The sequence below is a fragment of the Macrotis lagotis genome, chromosome 1 (genome assembly GCF_037893015.1).
Source record: "Macrotis lagotis isolate mMagLag1 chromosome 1, bilby.v1.9.chrom.fasta, whole genome shotgun sequence".
In the NCBI taxonomy this organism is placed as follows: Eukaryota; Metazoa; Chordata; class Mammalia; order Peramelemorphia; family Peramelidae; genus Macrotis; species Macrotis lagotis.
Genome location: NC_133658.1, coordinates 852737224 through 852754046, shown reverse-complemented (window position 1 = coordinate 852754046; position 16823 = coordinate 852737224). Strand labels below are relative to the sequence as shown.

The 16823-nt window shown below is 45.5% G+C and overlaps 1 protein-coding gene across 2 annotated transcripts in view; it reads left to right on the top strand.

Annotated features, from left to right (window-relative positions):
• Positions 1-7198: 7198 nt before the first annotated feature.
• HEYL (hes related family bHLH transcription factor with YRPW motif like) overlaps positions 7199-16823 on the top strand; it is a 36063-nt gene continuing 26438 nt past the window's right edge. Inside the window, exons 1-3 of one of the 2 annotated variants that reach the window (XM_074217622.1) lie at positions 7199-7529; positions 11148-11258; positions 13684-13866. Coding sequence is in view for 1 of the 2 variants with exons in the window: in XM_074217621.1 (XP_074073722.1) it covers positions 14658-14734 (77 nt within the window). In the remaining variant the exon portion in view is untranslated. Of the gene's footprint in view, positions 7530-11147; positions 11259-13683; positions 13867-14263; positions 14735-16823 lie in introns of those variants that run through there. The other variant, XM_074217621.1, reaches the window with a different exon arrangement.

The window sequence follows — 16823 nt, the reverse complement described above, 5'->3', positions numbered from 1 at the left end:
TATCTTTTCTCATGGCAAAAACACCGTGAGGGAAGTGACCCATTTTATAGATGAGGAAACTGAAGACTTGGAGAGGTTAAGGGTTTGTCCAGAGTCTGATAGCTTGTAAATGTTTAACATCAGATTCAAAACCAGGTCTTCTTGACTCCAACGCCTGTGTTTTCTATTCTACTCAATTGTTTCCTCTCAGTAGAGTATAGGAGAAAAAAGGATGGACTGGATGGTCAAGGAATCTGGACTCAAATCCTGTTCCTCTCAATCCAACTTTCTTTTTCCTGTTTTATAGTACAAAGTACTATAGTACAAAGAAAAGATATGAGAAGCAGGAAGTCCATGGGTATGGGATTTGGCACATGTTGCTAGATTCTTTGGATGTATTGATTAGTGTTCCTTTTTTTCCTATAAAAAATATTATTTGTTATGTAGGATGACTCTTTGGGAGGGGGAAGGAAGGGGTGGACATTGGGAGAAATTCCAGAGATGTACAAACAAATTATAACAATAAAAGTTATTTTTAAAAAATTAAGAATTGGGGGCGGCTAGGTGGTGCCACTGCACCGGTCCTGGAGTCAGGAGTACCTGGGTTCAAATCTGGTCTCAAACACTTAATAATTACCTAGCTGTGTGGCCTTGGGCAAGCCACTTAACCCCGTTTGCCTTGCAAAAAAAAACTAAAAAAAAATAATTAAGAATCAATTTTTAAAATCTCAGAAAAAACCAAAACAAAACAAAAATAGAAAAATGAAAAAAAATAAAATTTTAAAACATTTCAGTTCTAACCTTAGTGAATCACCTTAATTGTAAATGGGAATAATAAAAGCAGCCACCTCCTAGAATTGTGATGAGGATAAAGGAGAAAATATTTGTAAGCACTTAACAGTGTTTGGAACATAGTAGGTACTTTATAAATCCTAGCTATTATTATCATCATCTAGGGAGTCTCACAGGTGAAGGGGAGGAAGGGGAGAACATTCCAGACTCGGGGAACAGCCTGCACAGTGGTATTCTCTAGGCTTCAATTGCCTATTCTGTATAGCATCCAAGTTGGGTCCCTTCCAGTTCTAAAGGTCAGTTGTGTTATTCAGTCATTTCAGTCTATTCCTACCATTCATGATCCCATTTGGGGTTTTCTTGGCCAAGATACTGGATTGGTTTGCCATTTCCTTCTTCAACTCATTGACAGATGAGGAAACTGAGGCACACAGGATAAAGTGACTTACCTAGGTTCACACAGCTAGTAAATGTCTAAGGTTGGATTTGAACTCAGGAAGATGAATCTTCCTGACTCCAGACCTGGCATTCTATTCACTATGGCATCCCCAGCTGCCCTCAAAGTCCTAGTGAAAGGAAGCATTATATCTCCCCTGAAGTCTACTTAAATAAAATAATACATGTAAGTCATAAAATGTCAAATAAATGCCAGTGGTGATTATTACTATTCTCTTCTCAAGGCTAACTAACCCTATTTCCTTCATTGGCTGGCCTGATCTCACTGCCCCAGCCACCTCCTCTGGATAATGTCCTGGTCAGCTTGCTTCCTCCAATGTGATGACCAGAATAGAGCTCAGCTCTCTAAATGTGGTCTGAGCAGATCAGAGAGCATAAGCCGGCCTCCCGTGTTCTGGACACTGTGTCTTTGAGTATGGAGGCAGAGTGTGGCTGAGTGTGGGAAAGAGGGAGCTGGTTGGAAGGCCTCTCCCATCTGCCCCTGGCTGCCAAGCCTGGTTTCCTTCTGAATCCTACAGCCTGAGCCAGACTGTGGAGGGGGAGAGACCACAGGAATGTGCCCCTGGTATCTCACTGGCTTCATCCAGATCCTCCAGCCCCAAGGAAGCTCAGGGAGATGGCCTCTTTCCCAGCCCAGCCTGGGAAAATGGGGGTGGGATGGGGGTGGCCACAGACACCGCATAGACCCTCCATAAAAGCCAAACCGCCATCTCCCTCCAGAGAGCCTGGGGCCCAGCCAGGATAGTCCCACCCTGGCCCAGAAGAGGTCTGTCTGGTGGAGTCCCAGCCCCCCCAGGAGCATGGCCTGGAAGTGGGGCCGCCAGGGTCGTGCCTCCCTGGGGTCTAGGAGAGGCCTGGGAGGTCTCAGCAGGGTATTGTATTCAAACAGACAGTCCTCTGTCTTTCCTGTCTCTCAGGACAAAGGCAACCCAGGCTAGGCCTGGCCTTTGAGGGGGGGGGGTGAAGGGCAGGGGTCCTGGAGGGGAGCAGGGAGGGCAATGTAGGAAGATAAGTAAGGGATGGGGCTAAGGAATAAAACTTTTCTCACTGGGTTAAAAAAAAAAGTCTTCTATTATTTGACCCAGTAAATTAATAATTTCCTCCTTGGCAAATAATATGCTGTATCTGGATCTAGTTGAGACAATCTATGTAGATCTGTGTGAGTCAATCGGTCTGTGTGTGAGAAAGCATATTTGTGTATATATGTGAATCTGTGTGTTTCCATCTGAGTCTGTATCAGTGTTGATGTGGATCTTTCCTTTTATAAGTATTTACATCCGATTCTTCAAGAATCTCTGGTCAATGGGACCTTTCTCATACTATGAGACCATACTCAGGGATGTTGGGATGTCTCCTTTGGGGTTTTTGTGCATCGGTGGGGCAAGAAGGCTGATTCAAAGGCAATGCACACACACACACAGACACGCACACCCCTGCTCACTTGCTGACTTTCCTTCCCACTCTCATTCACCCCCCAGTGGGCCTAGGACAAAGGTGGCTGTCTCTGAGCCTCTCTCACAGATGTGGCTCCCGACAGCTGCATCCATCTCTCGGGGCTCTCAGACCAGCTGTGGCAGCTGCAGCTGTTCTGCCTGGGGGAAGGGGGTCAGGGAAGGCTCTGGAAGTTCCCAGGAGGAGAGAGTTGGGGGTGGGGAAAAGAGTTGTGGGAAGGAAGGGTGGTTGTGGGGGGAGGGTGAATGTGGGTCAGAGTCGGGGGACCAGACAAGGGGAGATGGGGGGAGGGAGGAGTTGGTCTGCCATTTGTTTTCTGTCCTTCAAACTCAGCAGAATCAGATATGAAATAGAGGAGTGATGAGAAGCAGCCCCACTGAAAAACATAGTGTGACGGTTTTCTAGAGGGAAAATAAACCAATCGGTTGATAAACAATTATTAATGTTCTAGACATAGTGCATGAACAAAATGGCGCAAAGAGCCTTGGGCTCTGACCCTAACCCTGCCACTGACCCTCCGTGTGACCTTTAGAAAATCTCCTTCCTGCTTAGTCGTTTTTTTTCCTATTCTATAAAATGAGGATGGACTAGATGACCTCTGATCCATCAGTTATGGATACTGTGATTCTGGGCTGTCCTAAAAAGATAATGATGCCCCAGTAAGACCTCCATCTGAGGTCGAGTGAGCGAGCAGGGCATCATGGAGACTTCTTCCCACTTGACTCCTTCTCTGCCTCCCTAACCTAATTTCCCATAGCTTCTCCCCTCTTCAGACCTTCTTACCTTATCCTTTCCCATGATAACGGAAGCCACTGAGATGAGCTCTTTCAATTCCCCCTTTCCCTTTAATTTCACAATATTTGTACATCTACACCCAACCCCTATTCCTGTCCTCCTGTCTCAGGAGTAAAAGGTGTCTTCCATCTTTCCAAGGCTAACATTTTCCATTTGTGTCCTTGATCCGGCTTCCTCTCCCCACCTCATCCCAGGAGCCTAGTCCAGACATCGTAACCTTTCTTATTTGAGAATAAATTGAAGAAGAAGTTGAAGAAGAAAATCTTGGGAGGAGTGAGGGGAGAAGGAAGGGAAGGGAAGGGTAGGATGAAGCAGGACATAATGTTGCTGGATTTGCATGGGGTTTTCCAGGCAAAAAAATACTGGCTTCATTTGCCAGGAGATTAGGGCAAAGGTTAAGTGAGTTGGCCAGGATCACACACACCTAATGAATGTCAAAGGATCAAATTTGAACTCGTCTTCCTGACTCTTGTCCATCGAGTCATCTATCTGCCTCAATAGCTAGAGGACAAAAGAGCTGTCTTCAACATTGGAAAGTCTAATGTGGTGAAGAAGGATTAGGCCTGTTTGGCCTTACCCCAAAGGCAAAATGAGTAAGTACGGATTGTTGCTTGTCCTTCATTCTCAAAAAAAAGACTATGACATTAGGGAGGTGATGCCATGACATGCAAGTGAATTGTATTTGAGTGAGGGGATACTGTGCTAAGTCATCAGCCTCACTTTCTCCTCAAGAGCCAGCTTTGGGGGGGGGGGGCATGCAGCTAGGTCATGCAGTGAATAGAGCAGCGGCCCTGGAGTCCGGAGGACCTGAGTTCAAATGTGACCTCAGACACTTAATAATTACCTAGCTGTGTGGCCTTGGGCAAGTCACTTAACCCCGTTTGCCTTGCAAAAACCTTAGAAAAAAAAGAACCATCTGGATCCAATGGTCAGATATGAATCAGGATGACTAGAGATGGTCCTGGAGGGGAGGCAATCAGGATTAAGTGATTAACACACAGTTAGAAAGTCTCAAGTAACTGAGGTCAGAAGGAGGGAGGCACGAGAGAGGAGTTCAGAAAGGCAATTTCAGATTCTTATATAAGAAAAATAACAATTATTCCAAAGTTGATGTGGCTTCTTCAAAAGGCACTAGGTTTCCTTTGAGCAGAGGTCTTCAAGAGGATGAATTTAATTCAAATGAATTCATTTCTTTTTTTTTAGGTTTTTTTTTTTGCAAGGAAAACGGGGTTAAGTGGCTTGCCCAAGGCCACACAGCTAGGTAATTATTAAGTGTCTGAGACCGGATTTGAACCCAGGTACTCCTGACTCCAGGACCCATGCTTTTTCCACTTCGCCCCCTAGCCGCCCCCTAATTCAAATGAATTCAGAAAGTATTTATTAAGGTCCTAGAGATTCAAAAAGAAAACAGTGCCTGTCTACAAGGAGCTTATTCTCCACTGGAATGGTGCAATATCTACACAGGTAAATAAACGAAAAATACATACAAAATCCAGTGTAGCTAGGTGATTCAATGGATATTAGTACCAAGTAGGACCAATTCAAATCTGACTTCAGACAGTACCTATATGACCTTGGCAAGTCACTTAAACCTGTCAAATGAGCTGGAGAAGGAAATTGGCAACCCATTCCAGTATCTTTGTCAAGAAAACCCCAAATAGGGTCACAAAGATTTGACTTACCATTGAAAATGATTGAACAATAAAAATTCCTTTGCAAACATCTTTTTCTTTTTAAAGATTTTGTTTAGTTTCCTCTCTCTATTAGATTGCAATTGAAAGTTTCTAGGGGAGTGGCTAGGTGGTGCAGTGGATAGAGCACTGGCCCTGCAGTCAGGAGGACCTGAGTTCAAATCCAGTCGTAGACACTTAATAATTGAGCAAGTCACTTATAGCCCCATTGCCTTAAATAAAAAAAAGCATTTTTTTTCAAGCTTCTAGAGAAGGGGTCTGTGTTTCCCCCACCGCATGGAGTCCTTCCATTTCCCTGAACTCTCCTCTTAGGCCTTGATTTTCAGCGTTATTAATCCACTGCCTTAGTCAAGAGGGTATGAAAAGGACCTAGGTTCAGAAGTCAAGAGATGAGTATAAATCTAGTTTTCTCACTGACTTTGGAGGTCACTGACCTCCAAAACATTTTTTTTGCCCTCTGGGTTCCAGTTTTTCCACATATAAAATGAAGAAGTTGAAAACAGATGATCTCTCTAAAGTTGCTTCCAGACCTAAAGCTCCTCGGCCTGGGACTCTTCCATCCTTCTCAAATTGTCTTTCCTAGTTCATCATAGGCTCCCTTAGAGTGGGGGACACATCCCACTAAGCCTCTCTAAGTCCTTAGAACAGGGAATGTTAGAGCAAAGAATGTAAGAGATGAAATGGGTCTCAGAAGCTAGACTGTCAGAACTGAGAGATCTTTAGAACATAGGATATTAGAACTGGAAAAAGAACAGAGTATATCAGAACTGAGAGGGAGGGACCTAATTACTTATGATTCCAGGGCTTCAAAAGTTTTAAGAATGTAGGATCTTAAGGGAAGCTAGATGGTGTGAATGGAGCACCAGCCCTGGAGTGAAGAGGCCCTGAGTTTAAATTTGATCTCACATTAGTTCTGTGACCCTGGACAAGTCACTTATCCTCAATTGCTCACCCTCCAAAAAAAAAAAAAGAATTCAGAGTATTAGAAATGGAAGGAACCTTGGACTTAAAGAATCAGGGCTAGAAGAGTCCTTAAAGCAGAGAATGGAAAAATGTTCAGCACATAACTGGAAGAGTCAAAGAACACAGAATGTCAGAGCTGGGAGGGCCCTTAGAACAGATTGTCAAAGCTAGAAAAGGCCTGGAAATCATCTCACCCAAGCCCTAGCCATTTTATAGATGTGGAAACTCCCAGGGTTCAAGAAAAGTCATTTTATAAAAGACAGAGAACCTAAGGGGCACCCAGCCTTTCTGAGTGTCCGACTGGGGCTTTCTCCTACATTGTGTTGATGCCCCTTCTGGACCAGATGCAGAAGAGGCAGGTCCCCTTCTTCTGTTGGTCCTGCCTTTGCCTTCTCCTTGCCAATCCCAGTTCTCTGCATCCTCTTTGCAGATAGGAAAGAAAGGAGGGAGAGGAGCTGGCTAGGCTTCAGTGCTCCAAAGGGCTCCCTCTGTTCTATTTTAAATAGGACAGAGCAGTAGGAGAAAGGGCCAGAAACAGAATCATGCCCCACCAGCTGCCAAGGAAGGCTCTATCTTATCAGGCCAAATTCTTCCACTCTGAAATGTCTCACCCCTGTATCACTACTTCACCAGCATCCCAAGAGAAAGGTGAGGGGAAGGCCAGTTTCACAGGCTTTAAAGGGAGAAAAGGAAAAGAGTGATTAGACTTGCCTGGAGAAATGTCAGTGGGATGATTTCTCCTCATCAGAGGACACAACCCTCCCCACCCAATTCAAAGACTGGGAATTTAGGGGGCAAAGTACTGATCTGGGAAGGGGCCTACCCCTGTTTCCAGCTCACATGCCCTCCCTGCCCAAAGTAGGAACGCATGATACCCTCAAGTGTGTCTGGATTCATATGCAACTTCACCCATGGGCTGGCCTCACACTCACACAATCTCACTCACGCATACATTCAGACTCACCCGCCCAGTCTGACTTGACTGTGGTCCAGACACACATGGTGCATAGTCAGTCCTATCCAGCCTTCCCCCATCCCCGGGGCTTCACACCCAGCCTCACACACAATACAGCCCCCCTGACCCAGCCTCCCCCGCACCACCTCCCACATGGCCCAATTGCTCCTCAAAAGCCTGCTTCCCATGACCCTACTCTTCCCATGTTGGGCCTGGGGCCTGCCAGATCTTCCCCCTTCCCCTCAGTTTCTCTGATCCTCCTTAGCCATCAGAGACCCCCCTCCTGCCCTGCTGAGCCAGGGCAGCTCTCCTGACCCCACTTCCCAGGCTCTCTGTTTTGGCCCCCAAGGCTGGGGGCATCTAGGCTGAGGATCCGGCCAGGGGATTGGTCAAGAGAGGATTCCAAGGACCCTTCTGGGCTGCCAAAGGGGTCAGTTCTCCGGGAGGTAAGTGATAGCCCCAAATTCCCCCCCCACATTCCAGCTGCTGTGGCTTTTCACAGCTCCATCCCTGTGGTGACATTTCCCAGGGCACACCCAGGGCCTCTGGGTGGGATTGGAGGGGAGGGGAGGGGCAGGAGCAGCTTAGAAGGCTGGAGGCCTACCCAAGGAGTAGGGGGCCCTGGGGAATAGCTCCGGACCAGAGGTCAAGTTACATTCCTGGCCTTGACCTTCTGAGGCTCTGCAAAGGAGTGGGAAAAGCCCTGGTTCAAGGAGTTGGGAGGGGGCGGGTAGGCGTGGTTCAATGAGCATCAGCATCATCAAAATGTCATCTTGGCTTTTTTTTGATGGAGTTCAGGGAAGGGAAAGGGAATAATGATTTATTAAGCACCCATTTTAAGTGCCAGTAACTGTGCTTTTATAAATATTATCTCATTTGAGCTTTACAATAACCCTGGGAAGCAGGTATGATTATTGCCTTCATTTTGCAATTAAGGACACTGAATTAGTAGTGAAGTGACTTGCCTAGGATCATGCAGCTAGTAAGTATCTGAGGCTGAATTTGTACTCAAGTGTTCCAGACTCCGGGCCCTGGATTCTATTCACTGTGTCACAGTTACCTCAGCTGGAGATGATCCTACAGCAAGTCACTATCCTGTTATTATCCTTTAATTTTTAATAAATAAATTATATTATCAGTAGAAAGGCAGGTAAGTAGTATACCAAATAGAGTACTGCCTTAAGAGAAAGGAAGAACTGAGTCCAAATTCTACCTCAGATAGTTACTATGTGGTCCTGGGCAAAGAGCTTCACCATTGCCTACCTCAATTTCTTCACCTGTAAAATGGGAGTCTTGAGCCTACCTACCTCCCAGGGTTGTGTAGAGGACCAAACGAGACAGTATTTGTAAATTGTTTTGCTAAATAAAATAAGATTTAAGGAGATTAAAGAGACTGGCTTACAGTCATATAGCTAGAAGGTGGTGGGGTCAGGTTTTGAAACTAGATCATTTAATTCTCATTACGAGCTTTTTCTAGATGAGAGGAGATATTCCTTGAAGCTCCTAATTCAATTCTTGTTTAGTCAAGCCTGACCCTTCATGACCACTCTTGGGGTTTTCTTGGCAAAGATACTGGAATGGTGTGTCATTACCTTCTCTTGCTCATTTTACAGATGAGGAAACTGAGGCAAATAAGGTTAAATGACTTGCCCAGGGTCACACAGCTAGTGTCTGGGATCAGATTGGAACTCAGGTCTCCCTTGCAGCCTATTCCCCTGTGCCACCTCACTGCCCTAGGTCTGCAAACTCTTATTAAGCATGTGGAAGGAATGCACTGGGACTGGGGATGCACAAATGAAAATATTGCACCATCTCTGCCCTCCAGAAGTTCTCATTACACCAGGAAATTTAGTTTGTTAATAGATAAGTAATTTGGATGGACTCTGTGATCTACATCACTGGAGTAGAGTCTAGGTGGGAAAGTCTGTCATTGCAGATTAGAGTCCTAGCAAGTCGCCTAGGGGCACTAAGAAATTAATAATGATAATTATGACATCTACATAGCTCTTTAAGGCTTGTGAAGCACCTTACTTATCTCTCCTGAGCCTCATAGCAACCTTGTGAGGTAGGCGTTATTATTATCCCCATTTTAAAGATGAAAAAAACTGAGGATGAGTAACTTGCCCTAGGTTACACAGCCGGTATGTGATAGAGGCAGGGCTTAGAAACCAGGTCTTTCTACCTAGAAGGCCAGCTCTCTATTCCCCAGAGCCATGCTGCAATTTGAGGCAAGCAAAGTCCTAATAATTGGGTGATGGAGAGAGCATTTCTATGAAAGATATCATGAAGGAAACTTAAGAATTTTAAGAGACAGAGAGGTAAAAGGTGACAGCATTCAAGGTGTTAGAGGCAGTCTGGGCAAAGGCACCAAGGGAGGAAATTAAATGTGTGGTTGAAAAGAAATAACATGGGGGGATGGCTAGGTAGCACAGTGGATAGAGCACGGACCCTGGAGTCAGGAGTACCTAAGTTCAAATCTGGCCTCAGACACTTAATAATTACCTAGCTGTGTAGCCTTGGGCAAGTCACTGAACCTCATTGCCTTGCCAAAAAACCCCTAAAAACAAAAAGAAAAGAAATAACATGATATGAATCAGGAAAAGGAGATGGGAGCCAGATCATAGAGGGTTCTAAATATAAGACTGAGCAGTTTGAATTTTATTCTACAAGCAATAGGGAGTCCTTGAATGTTCTTGAATGTGAGCAATGTTTCAGGAAGATAATATTTACTTCCTGAGTGTCTACTCTTGGACCAGGGCAAATACCAGTGGAGACCTAATCATAGAATATAAGCAGTAGGATTGAGAACTGGGAAAGACCTTAGATATAATCTAGATTAAACCCATTATTTTCCTGATGAGGAAACTGAGGTTCTGTGAGGTTAAATGACTTCTCTAAAGTAGTAACAATACTTAGTTGTAGCTTTGAACATCACTTTGACCTGAAATGAACCATGGGACATCCATAATACATCCAGAGACAGTCCAATGTAGTAGAAAATATGCTCCTCTCTTGGCAGGACTCTTGAGTTCAAATACAGACTCAACCACTTACTACTAGTGTCCAGTGGATGCTTCACTGGTCCCTTCCAGCTCTAAAAACCCATGATTTTATACAAACCAAAACAGATTCCTCCTTTCCTTGAGGCATCGGTCAGTCCTTTGCTGACTCAGTCTAGGACGGGCTCCCAATCCCTGGAGCCTGAGGCCCAGAGCCAAGCCAACTCCAGCCAACTGTGGAAGGCAAGAAGAGCTGCAGAGTCAGGAAAGCTATGGCAGGAGACTGACCCCAGCCTCCCTGACTTGGGACCAAGCCTAGCAGGGCTGGGTGAGGGACACTATTGTAAGCCCAGGGATCTATGATTAGCTGGAACTTTCCCCTCAGCTGCTGGGGTGTTGAAATGGAGCTCAGGAACAGACACACCCAGCTCCAAAGGAATGTGAGCTCCTGGGGTTGGGGGGATTGGGGTAGAGGGGACTGTTTCACCTTGGTTTTGTATTCTCAGTGTCTGAGGGCTTGTACCCAGGAACTGCTCAAGAGGTGTTTGCTGGACTTCATTCATTTATTTATTCATTCATTCTTTCTTTCTTTCATTCATTCAACAAACATTTAAGTCTCTTCATGAGTCAAAGACAAAAAGGAAGCTGTCCATGTCTTCAAAGAGCTTTTATTCCATTGGGATAACTTGAGATTCAGTTATTGCAATCATGTAGGACTCTTTGTGACCCCATTTGAGGTTTTTCTTGCAAAGATACTGGAATGGTTTACCATGTCCTTCTTCGGGTCATTTGCCAAATAGGAAATTGAGGCAAAGTTTAGTGACTTGCCCAGGGTCACACAGCTATCAAATGGATGAGATGGATTTGAATTGAGGTCTTCCTGACTCCAGGCCTAGAGCTCTATCCACTATGTCACCTAATTATAATAAGATCTTAGAATCAAAGGATTTAGATCTGAAAGTAGGAGTGTGCTGGTAAATGTTTAACGACTGGCTATCCTAAGCATGAAACACTTTCAAGCTTCATCTGTACTGTTATCATTTTCTTCATCACTTTCTTCTTAAGCCTAGATAATCAACAAAATGAGCAACTAGAAGGTGCAATGGAGAGAGTGCTAAACTTGGAGTCAAGAAGACCTGGGTTTAAATCTGGCCTCAGACAGATGTGTGACCCTGGGTAAGTCCCTTCACCCTTTTTGACTCAGTTTCTTGATCTGTAAAATGAACTGGAGAAGGACTTGGAAAACCAGTCCAGAATCTTTGCCAAGATCCTCCCAAAATGGGGTCACAAAGAGTCTGATGTGGACTGAAAAACAACTGCAAATCAGCAAAATGATAAATCAGTTTGTAGCATTTGCTAATTTCTAAGGTATAAAATGCTCATACTGAAAATTTAACTCTAGTCAGCCTCAGGTACATGTACCAAGTAGCTACTGAGCAACCCTGCTAAATTCAGTTCTGCTAATACTTATGTTATACTTCTCATCTTTTTTTTTTTTGATAGGGTTTAGGAAAGGGGGAAGAAATAAGCATTTATTAAGCTCCAACTACTTACTAGATATTTTGCTAAATACTTTACAAATATTATTTCCTTTGGGAGGTAGGTGCTACCTACTTTCCCACTTAAAGTTGAGGAAACTGAGGCAGGCAGTAGTTAAGGGACTTGCTTGGGACTACATAGCAGGTGTTTGAGGTCATATTTGAATTCAGGTTCTTGGTTAAAAGGGACATCAGTCCCCTTAGATAAAGGATCTTGGAGTTGTTGACTTAGATGGAAAAGACTTTAGAGAGATCTTCTCATTCATTTGCAAAAAAGGAAACTGAGACCCAAAGAAAGGGAAGTGATTTAAACAAGGTCACACAGTCAGTGGGTGACAGAGTTAGGATGTGAAACCCAAAGCACTAGTTGTATTAGATATGGGACTTGTCCTCACCAAGCTCATTTTAATAGCTGAGGAGATCATTATTGGCTGTGAAACCCTGAAACCAAACAGTTCCCTAAGTCTGTGAGTGCAAACAAGGCGGCCTTGTTAGAAGGAGATCTTCACCGAAGAAATCAAAGGGCTGGTTAAAAATTAAAAGAAAAAGAAAAAAACAGACCAATGAAATGCTGAGTTCATTTAGAGAGATGCAAAAGGAGATTTCAGGGTCAGGGTGTGTGTGCAGAGAAAGGATCAGGGAAGGCTTTCTAGAATAAGGGGTATTTGAATGGATCTTTAAGGGATGGACAGGAATTCCAAAGGCAGGAGGAGGGCATTCCACCCCGGGGATTAGGAGTCAGTTAGATGATACAGTGATAGAGCAGCAGCCCTAGAGTCAGGAAGGAAGGAAGGAAGGAAGGAAGGAAGGAAGGAAGGAAGGAAGGAAGGAAGGAAGGAAGGAAGGAAGGAAGGAAAAGAGAGAGAGGGAGAGAGAGAGAGAGAGAAGGAAGGAATAAAGAAAGGAGGGAAGAAAGGAAGAGAAGAGAGAGAAAGGTCAAAAAAGAAAGAAGAAGGGAAGGAAAGAAGGGAGGGAGGAAGGAAGAGAGAGAGAGAGAAGAAAGAAGGAAGGAAGGAAGGAAGGAAGGAAAAGAGAGAGAGGGAGAGAGAGAGAGAGAGAGAGAGAGAGAGAGAGAGAAGGAAGGAATAAAGAAAGGAGGGAAGAAAGGAAGAGAAGAGAGAGAAAGGTCAAAAAAGAAAGAAGAAGGGAAGGAAAGAAGGGAGGGAGGAAGGAAGAGAGAGAGAGAGAAGAAAGAAGGAAGGAAGGAAGGAAGGAAGGAAAAGAGAGAGAGGGAGAGAGAGAGAGAGAGAGAGAGAGAGAGAGAGAGAGAGAGAAGGAAGGAATAAAGAAAGGAGGGAAGAAAGGAAGAGAAGAGAGAGAAAGGTCAAAAAAGAAAGAAGAAGGGAAGGAAAGAAGGGAGGGAGGAAGGAAGAGAGAGAGAGAAGGAAGGAAGGAAGGAAGGAAGGAAGGAAGGAAGGAAGGAAGGAAGGAAAGAAAGAATCCATATGGAGGAACAGGGCAGGTCCTCAACAGGGTCCAGTGTGGCCAGAGTTCTAAGTGTCAGAGAGACAATAATGCATAGGCTTAAAGCCCTGGAGCAGAAGGATCCTGCCATGTGAATCCTAAGGGTAGCCAGTTTTGAAGGCTCTCATTCCCCAGAGCCTCCCCCCAACAACTCTGGGCTGATAAGGTTGTAGGGCCTGGGAGACAGCGTGGTTGTCTGCCCAACTCAGGGAGTCAGACAGGGTCACCCAGGCAGAGACGAGCTGTGGGTTCTGGGAACTGGTGGCTGGGTCCTGGGAGGTCTGAAGATGGGGCTGCCCATAGGAGGGGGAGGAGATGGAATCCATGTGAATGCTGGGCCCGGAGGGAGGAAGCAGTCGATGATTGTAGGCTCATGGGATCTTTAGCCCTGGAAGACCCTCAGAAGTCATCCAATCCATCCTTCTTTTGCAGTGGAGCCCCAGAGAGGGGACCTGCTCCCAGCCCTGCCCCCAGCCCAGGTCACTGGCTTTAGCCACCATTGGCATCCTTCCACTCAAACATTGGGGTGCCTTTATGGGAAAGGGGGACACATACAGAGGGAACGGGTTCCTGACCTCACACTTCACTATTCGTTCCAGAAACTAGAGGGCCGCGTGACCTGATCCAGCCTAAAGCCCGGGCCTTTCCCCTGAGCTTCCCCCACCCACAATGGAATGAGTCCATCAATAGTCTCCCCACCAAAGCCCTCCTCAGACACCAAAGGCCTTAGAAGAAGCTGGTTCGCATTGACAACCCCAGTCCCTTGATCTGCACAGACATGTGTGAGAGGCAGGCGTGTGCGGGGGGGGGGGGGGGGGGGGCAGAGCTGCTGTTGGTTTTTTTCCCTGAAACAACCCGGGCTTTATCAGCCCCATCTCTTTCCCACGGTTTTCTGTTGCCAGTGAGGTCACTGGTCCCTTTAAACTTCAGCAGGGACCAATCAGGGAGCCTGGGGGAGGGTTGTAGGGGCTAGAGAGAGGGAGGGAGAGGGGGACAGGAGGAGCCGTTCACACAGACGCCTGTTCCCTTTACAGGAAGAGTGGGGATCACCCCCCACCCCCCACCCCCTGACTGCAGAGCAGCAGCAGCAGGAGGGAGAGGGAGGGGAAGCCAGGGAGACAGAAGGGAGGGGGAGAGAAGCAGGGCCAATCCATCACTCCTGGGAGATGTCTTATTAACCCATTAAGCAGGGAGGTTACGGGAGGGAAGAAGGGGGGGTCGGTCTGGAAGCTGGAAAGGGCGTCTGAGCGTGAGAGACAGACAGAGGAAGAGGAGAGGGCTGGGGTAGAGGGGGGCTGGTGGAGACAGACAGAGCAGAGTGTGTGGGAAGGAAGGAGGTGGAGAAGAGGCTTCACCAAAGCCACAGGAGACCAGCCGGGTGGGCTGGAAGTGAAGAAGGGGACCCAGTTATTTCTTCCTCCACCCTTCTTTCTAGAAGCAACTAAAGGGGGGAGAGAGAGAGAGAGAGAGCACACTAGGACTGCAGAGTCTAGAACACACACACACACACACACACACACACACACACACACACACAGATCCCTCTTCAGGTGTCAGATTTGCCTGCTGGGCCATGAAGAGATTGGGTGAAGACAGCCCATCGGACACCGAGTCTGATGGGACCATAGATGTGGGCAAAGAGGAGTACAGGTAAGAGGCCTGGCCAGGGTCCTGGGATGGTTGTGGGATGCAAGCAGCAGCCACAGGAAGAGACTGGCAAGTCTTTAAGGTATACTTTGATCTTAAATCCAAATTCTTGAGAGATCAGAGAAGTAGAGAGCCCCCTCTCCCCACTTCAGATATCACCCTTTTCCTTCGCACTGAATCCTGGGAATAAGGTTACTTGACTCTCCATTCTCTCAGCATCTGTGGCAGAAACCAGCATGACACCCATCTCACTCAGTCCTGGGAGGGACCTCAGAAGTCATCTTGTTGTCTCCCTCTCCCTGCCCCATTTTACAGATGAGAAAACTGAGGTCTGGAGAGAAAATAATCATCTGGGGAGGATCTTTAGTCATCTAATTAGACTTTCCCTCATTTTCCAGAAGGGGAAATTGAGGCTCAGAGAAGGGATAGGGACTAGGTAAAGTCTGTCAGTGGCAGAGCCTGGAATAGTCTGTGGAACATTAACCTCTGCATAGCCTTTCTATCATTGTAAATGGGGGCTTTGCTCCTTGTTGATTAACTGTGTTCTAGCAGGGAGTCAGTCATCATCAGCCCCTGAACATCCTGGCCCCAGGAAAAGGTGGCATCATCCAGAGGGGGAGCCCGTTGGACTGGAAAGGCAGGACCCAGGACATGCTTGTTCTCATTTTTATCCTTATTAAGTAACCTTGGACAAATCCCTGAAATTCTTCCTGCCTCTAGTTTTTTGGTAAAATAGTGACTTTTCCCTCATTAATAAGAATGATATTCTCATGTTAAATATAATTATAATTAAGTGGAAGGGATTGGGAAACCTAGAAATGGTTCCCAAATGTAAAATTAAACTTCTCTCTGTCTCCCTTTTTCTGTCTCTGTCTCTGTTTCCCTCTGGCTATGGCTTTCTAGTTCTATCTGACCCTTTCTGTCTTTCTCTACCCCCTGTCTCTTTTCTCTCTCATGGGCATGTGTCCATGTTCTCTGACTCTATCTGGCTCTGACTCTAGCCCTGGACCCCTGACTTTTGGTCTGTCTGTCTCTCACTTACTTATCTATTCATGTGTCCCTGACATGGAAATGAAGACTATATAGGATTGGGGCATCTTAATAACGTCTTTGATGAAGCTGGAATATGTTCTCTTTTTTTTTTTCACCACAAAAAAAGAAGTCCCAGTTTTTCTCTTGCCTATTTTCAAAGCCTATTTTTCTTTGAAGTGATAAAGTAGATAGATCATTTATAAAAAAAAAATTCTCTGTGAGACTTAAGAAAACATGAAAATACTTTTAGGTACTCATAGAATGACTGACCAGAAGGCAATCTAAGAATATAGAGTGTCATCAAATTCTGTGCTCCAACAAAGAACTCAAAATATCAGAGCTAGGAAGCACTCGAGAATATAGACTATCTGACCTAGAAAAGACTTTGGAACATAGAACATCAGAGCTTAGTGGGACCTTAAAACATAGAACACAAGGTGGCATTTGAATCTGAAACACTGGGATGTTAAAGGGCTGACCCCTAATGTCTGAGTTTAAAAAACTTTTAGAGGTGTATAAATCCCCAGTGATTGGATGATTTAGAACTGAAAAGAATCTTGGACATCATGTAGTCTAATTCTTCATTTTACAGCTGAAGAAAAAGTGTAAGGGTCCCATAGAGAGGAAGGATTTGGCTAGTCACAGTTCTTTAGTGAGCTCGAGTTCCTGATTCCAAAGTCTAAGATACTTTCCACCAAATCATCCTCCTTGTCTTTCTTTCAGTCTGGGATACTTTTGGTCATTTGACAAAGTTATGGAAAAAGTTTCATGCAGTTTGCTCAAGCCACTAATTGACATCCAGTCAATTCTCGGGTTTTCCCAAGAGGATTAGCCACATTGCAGATTAGTCATGGCAAAGCCCAGACTGGCCTGCCATTGCCCCTGAGAAAATGTCCAGGTCGCTGCTGTTACTGTCAGCTGGCATGTTCTCATCAGGGGATACAGACATTCGACCTGAAATGTGTGTGGTCGGAAAGGGAAATTTGACATCTAGAGCCAACTGCCCAACACGCTTCATTTCACAGACTTAGAAAATCAGAGCTGGAAGGGATCTCAAGAC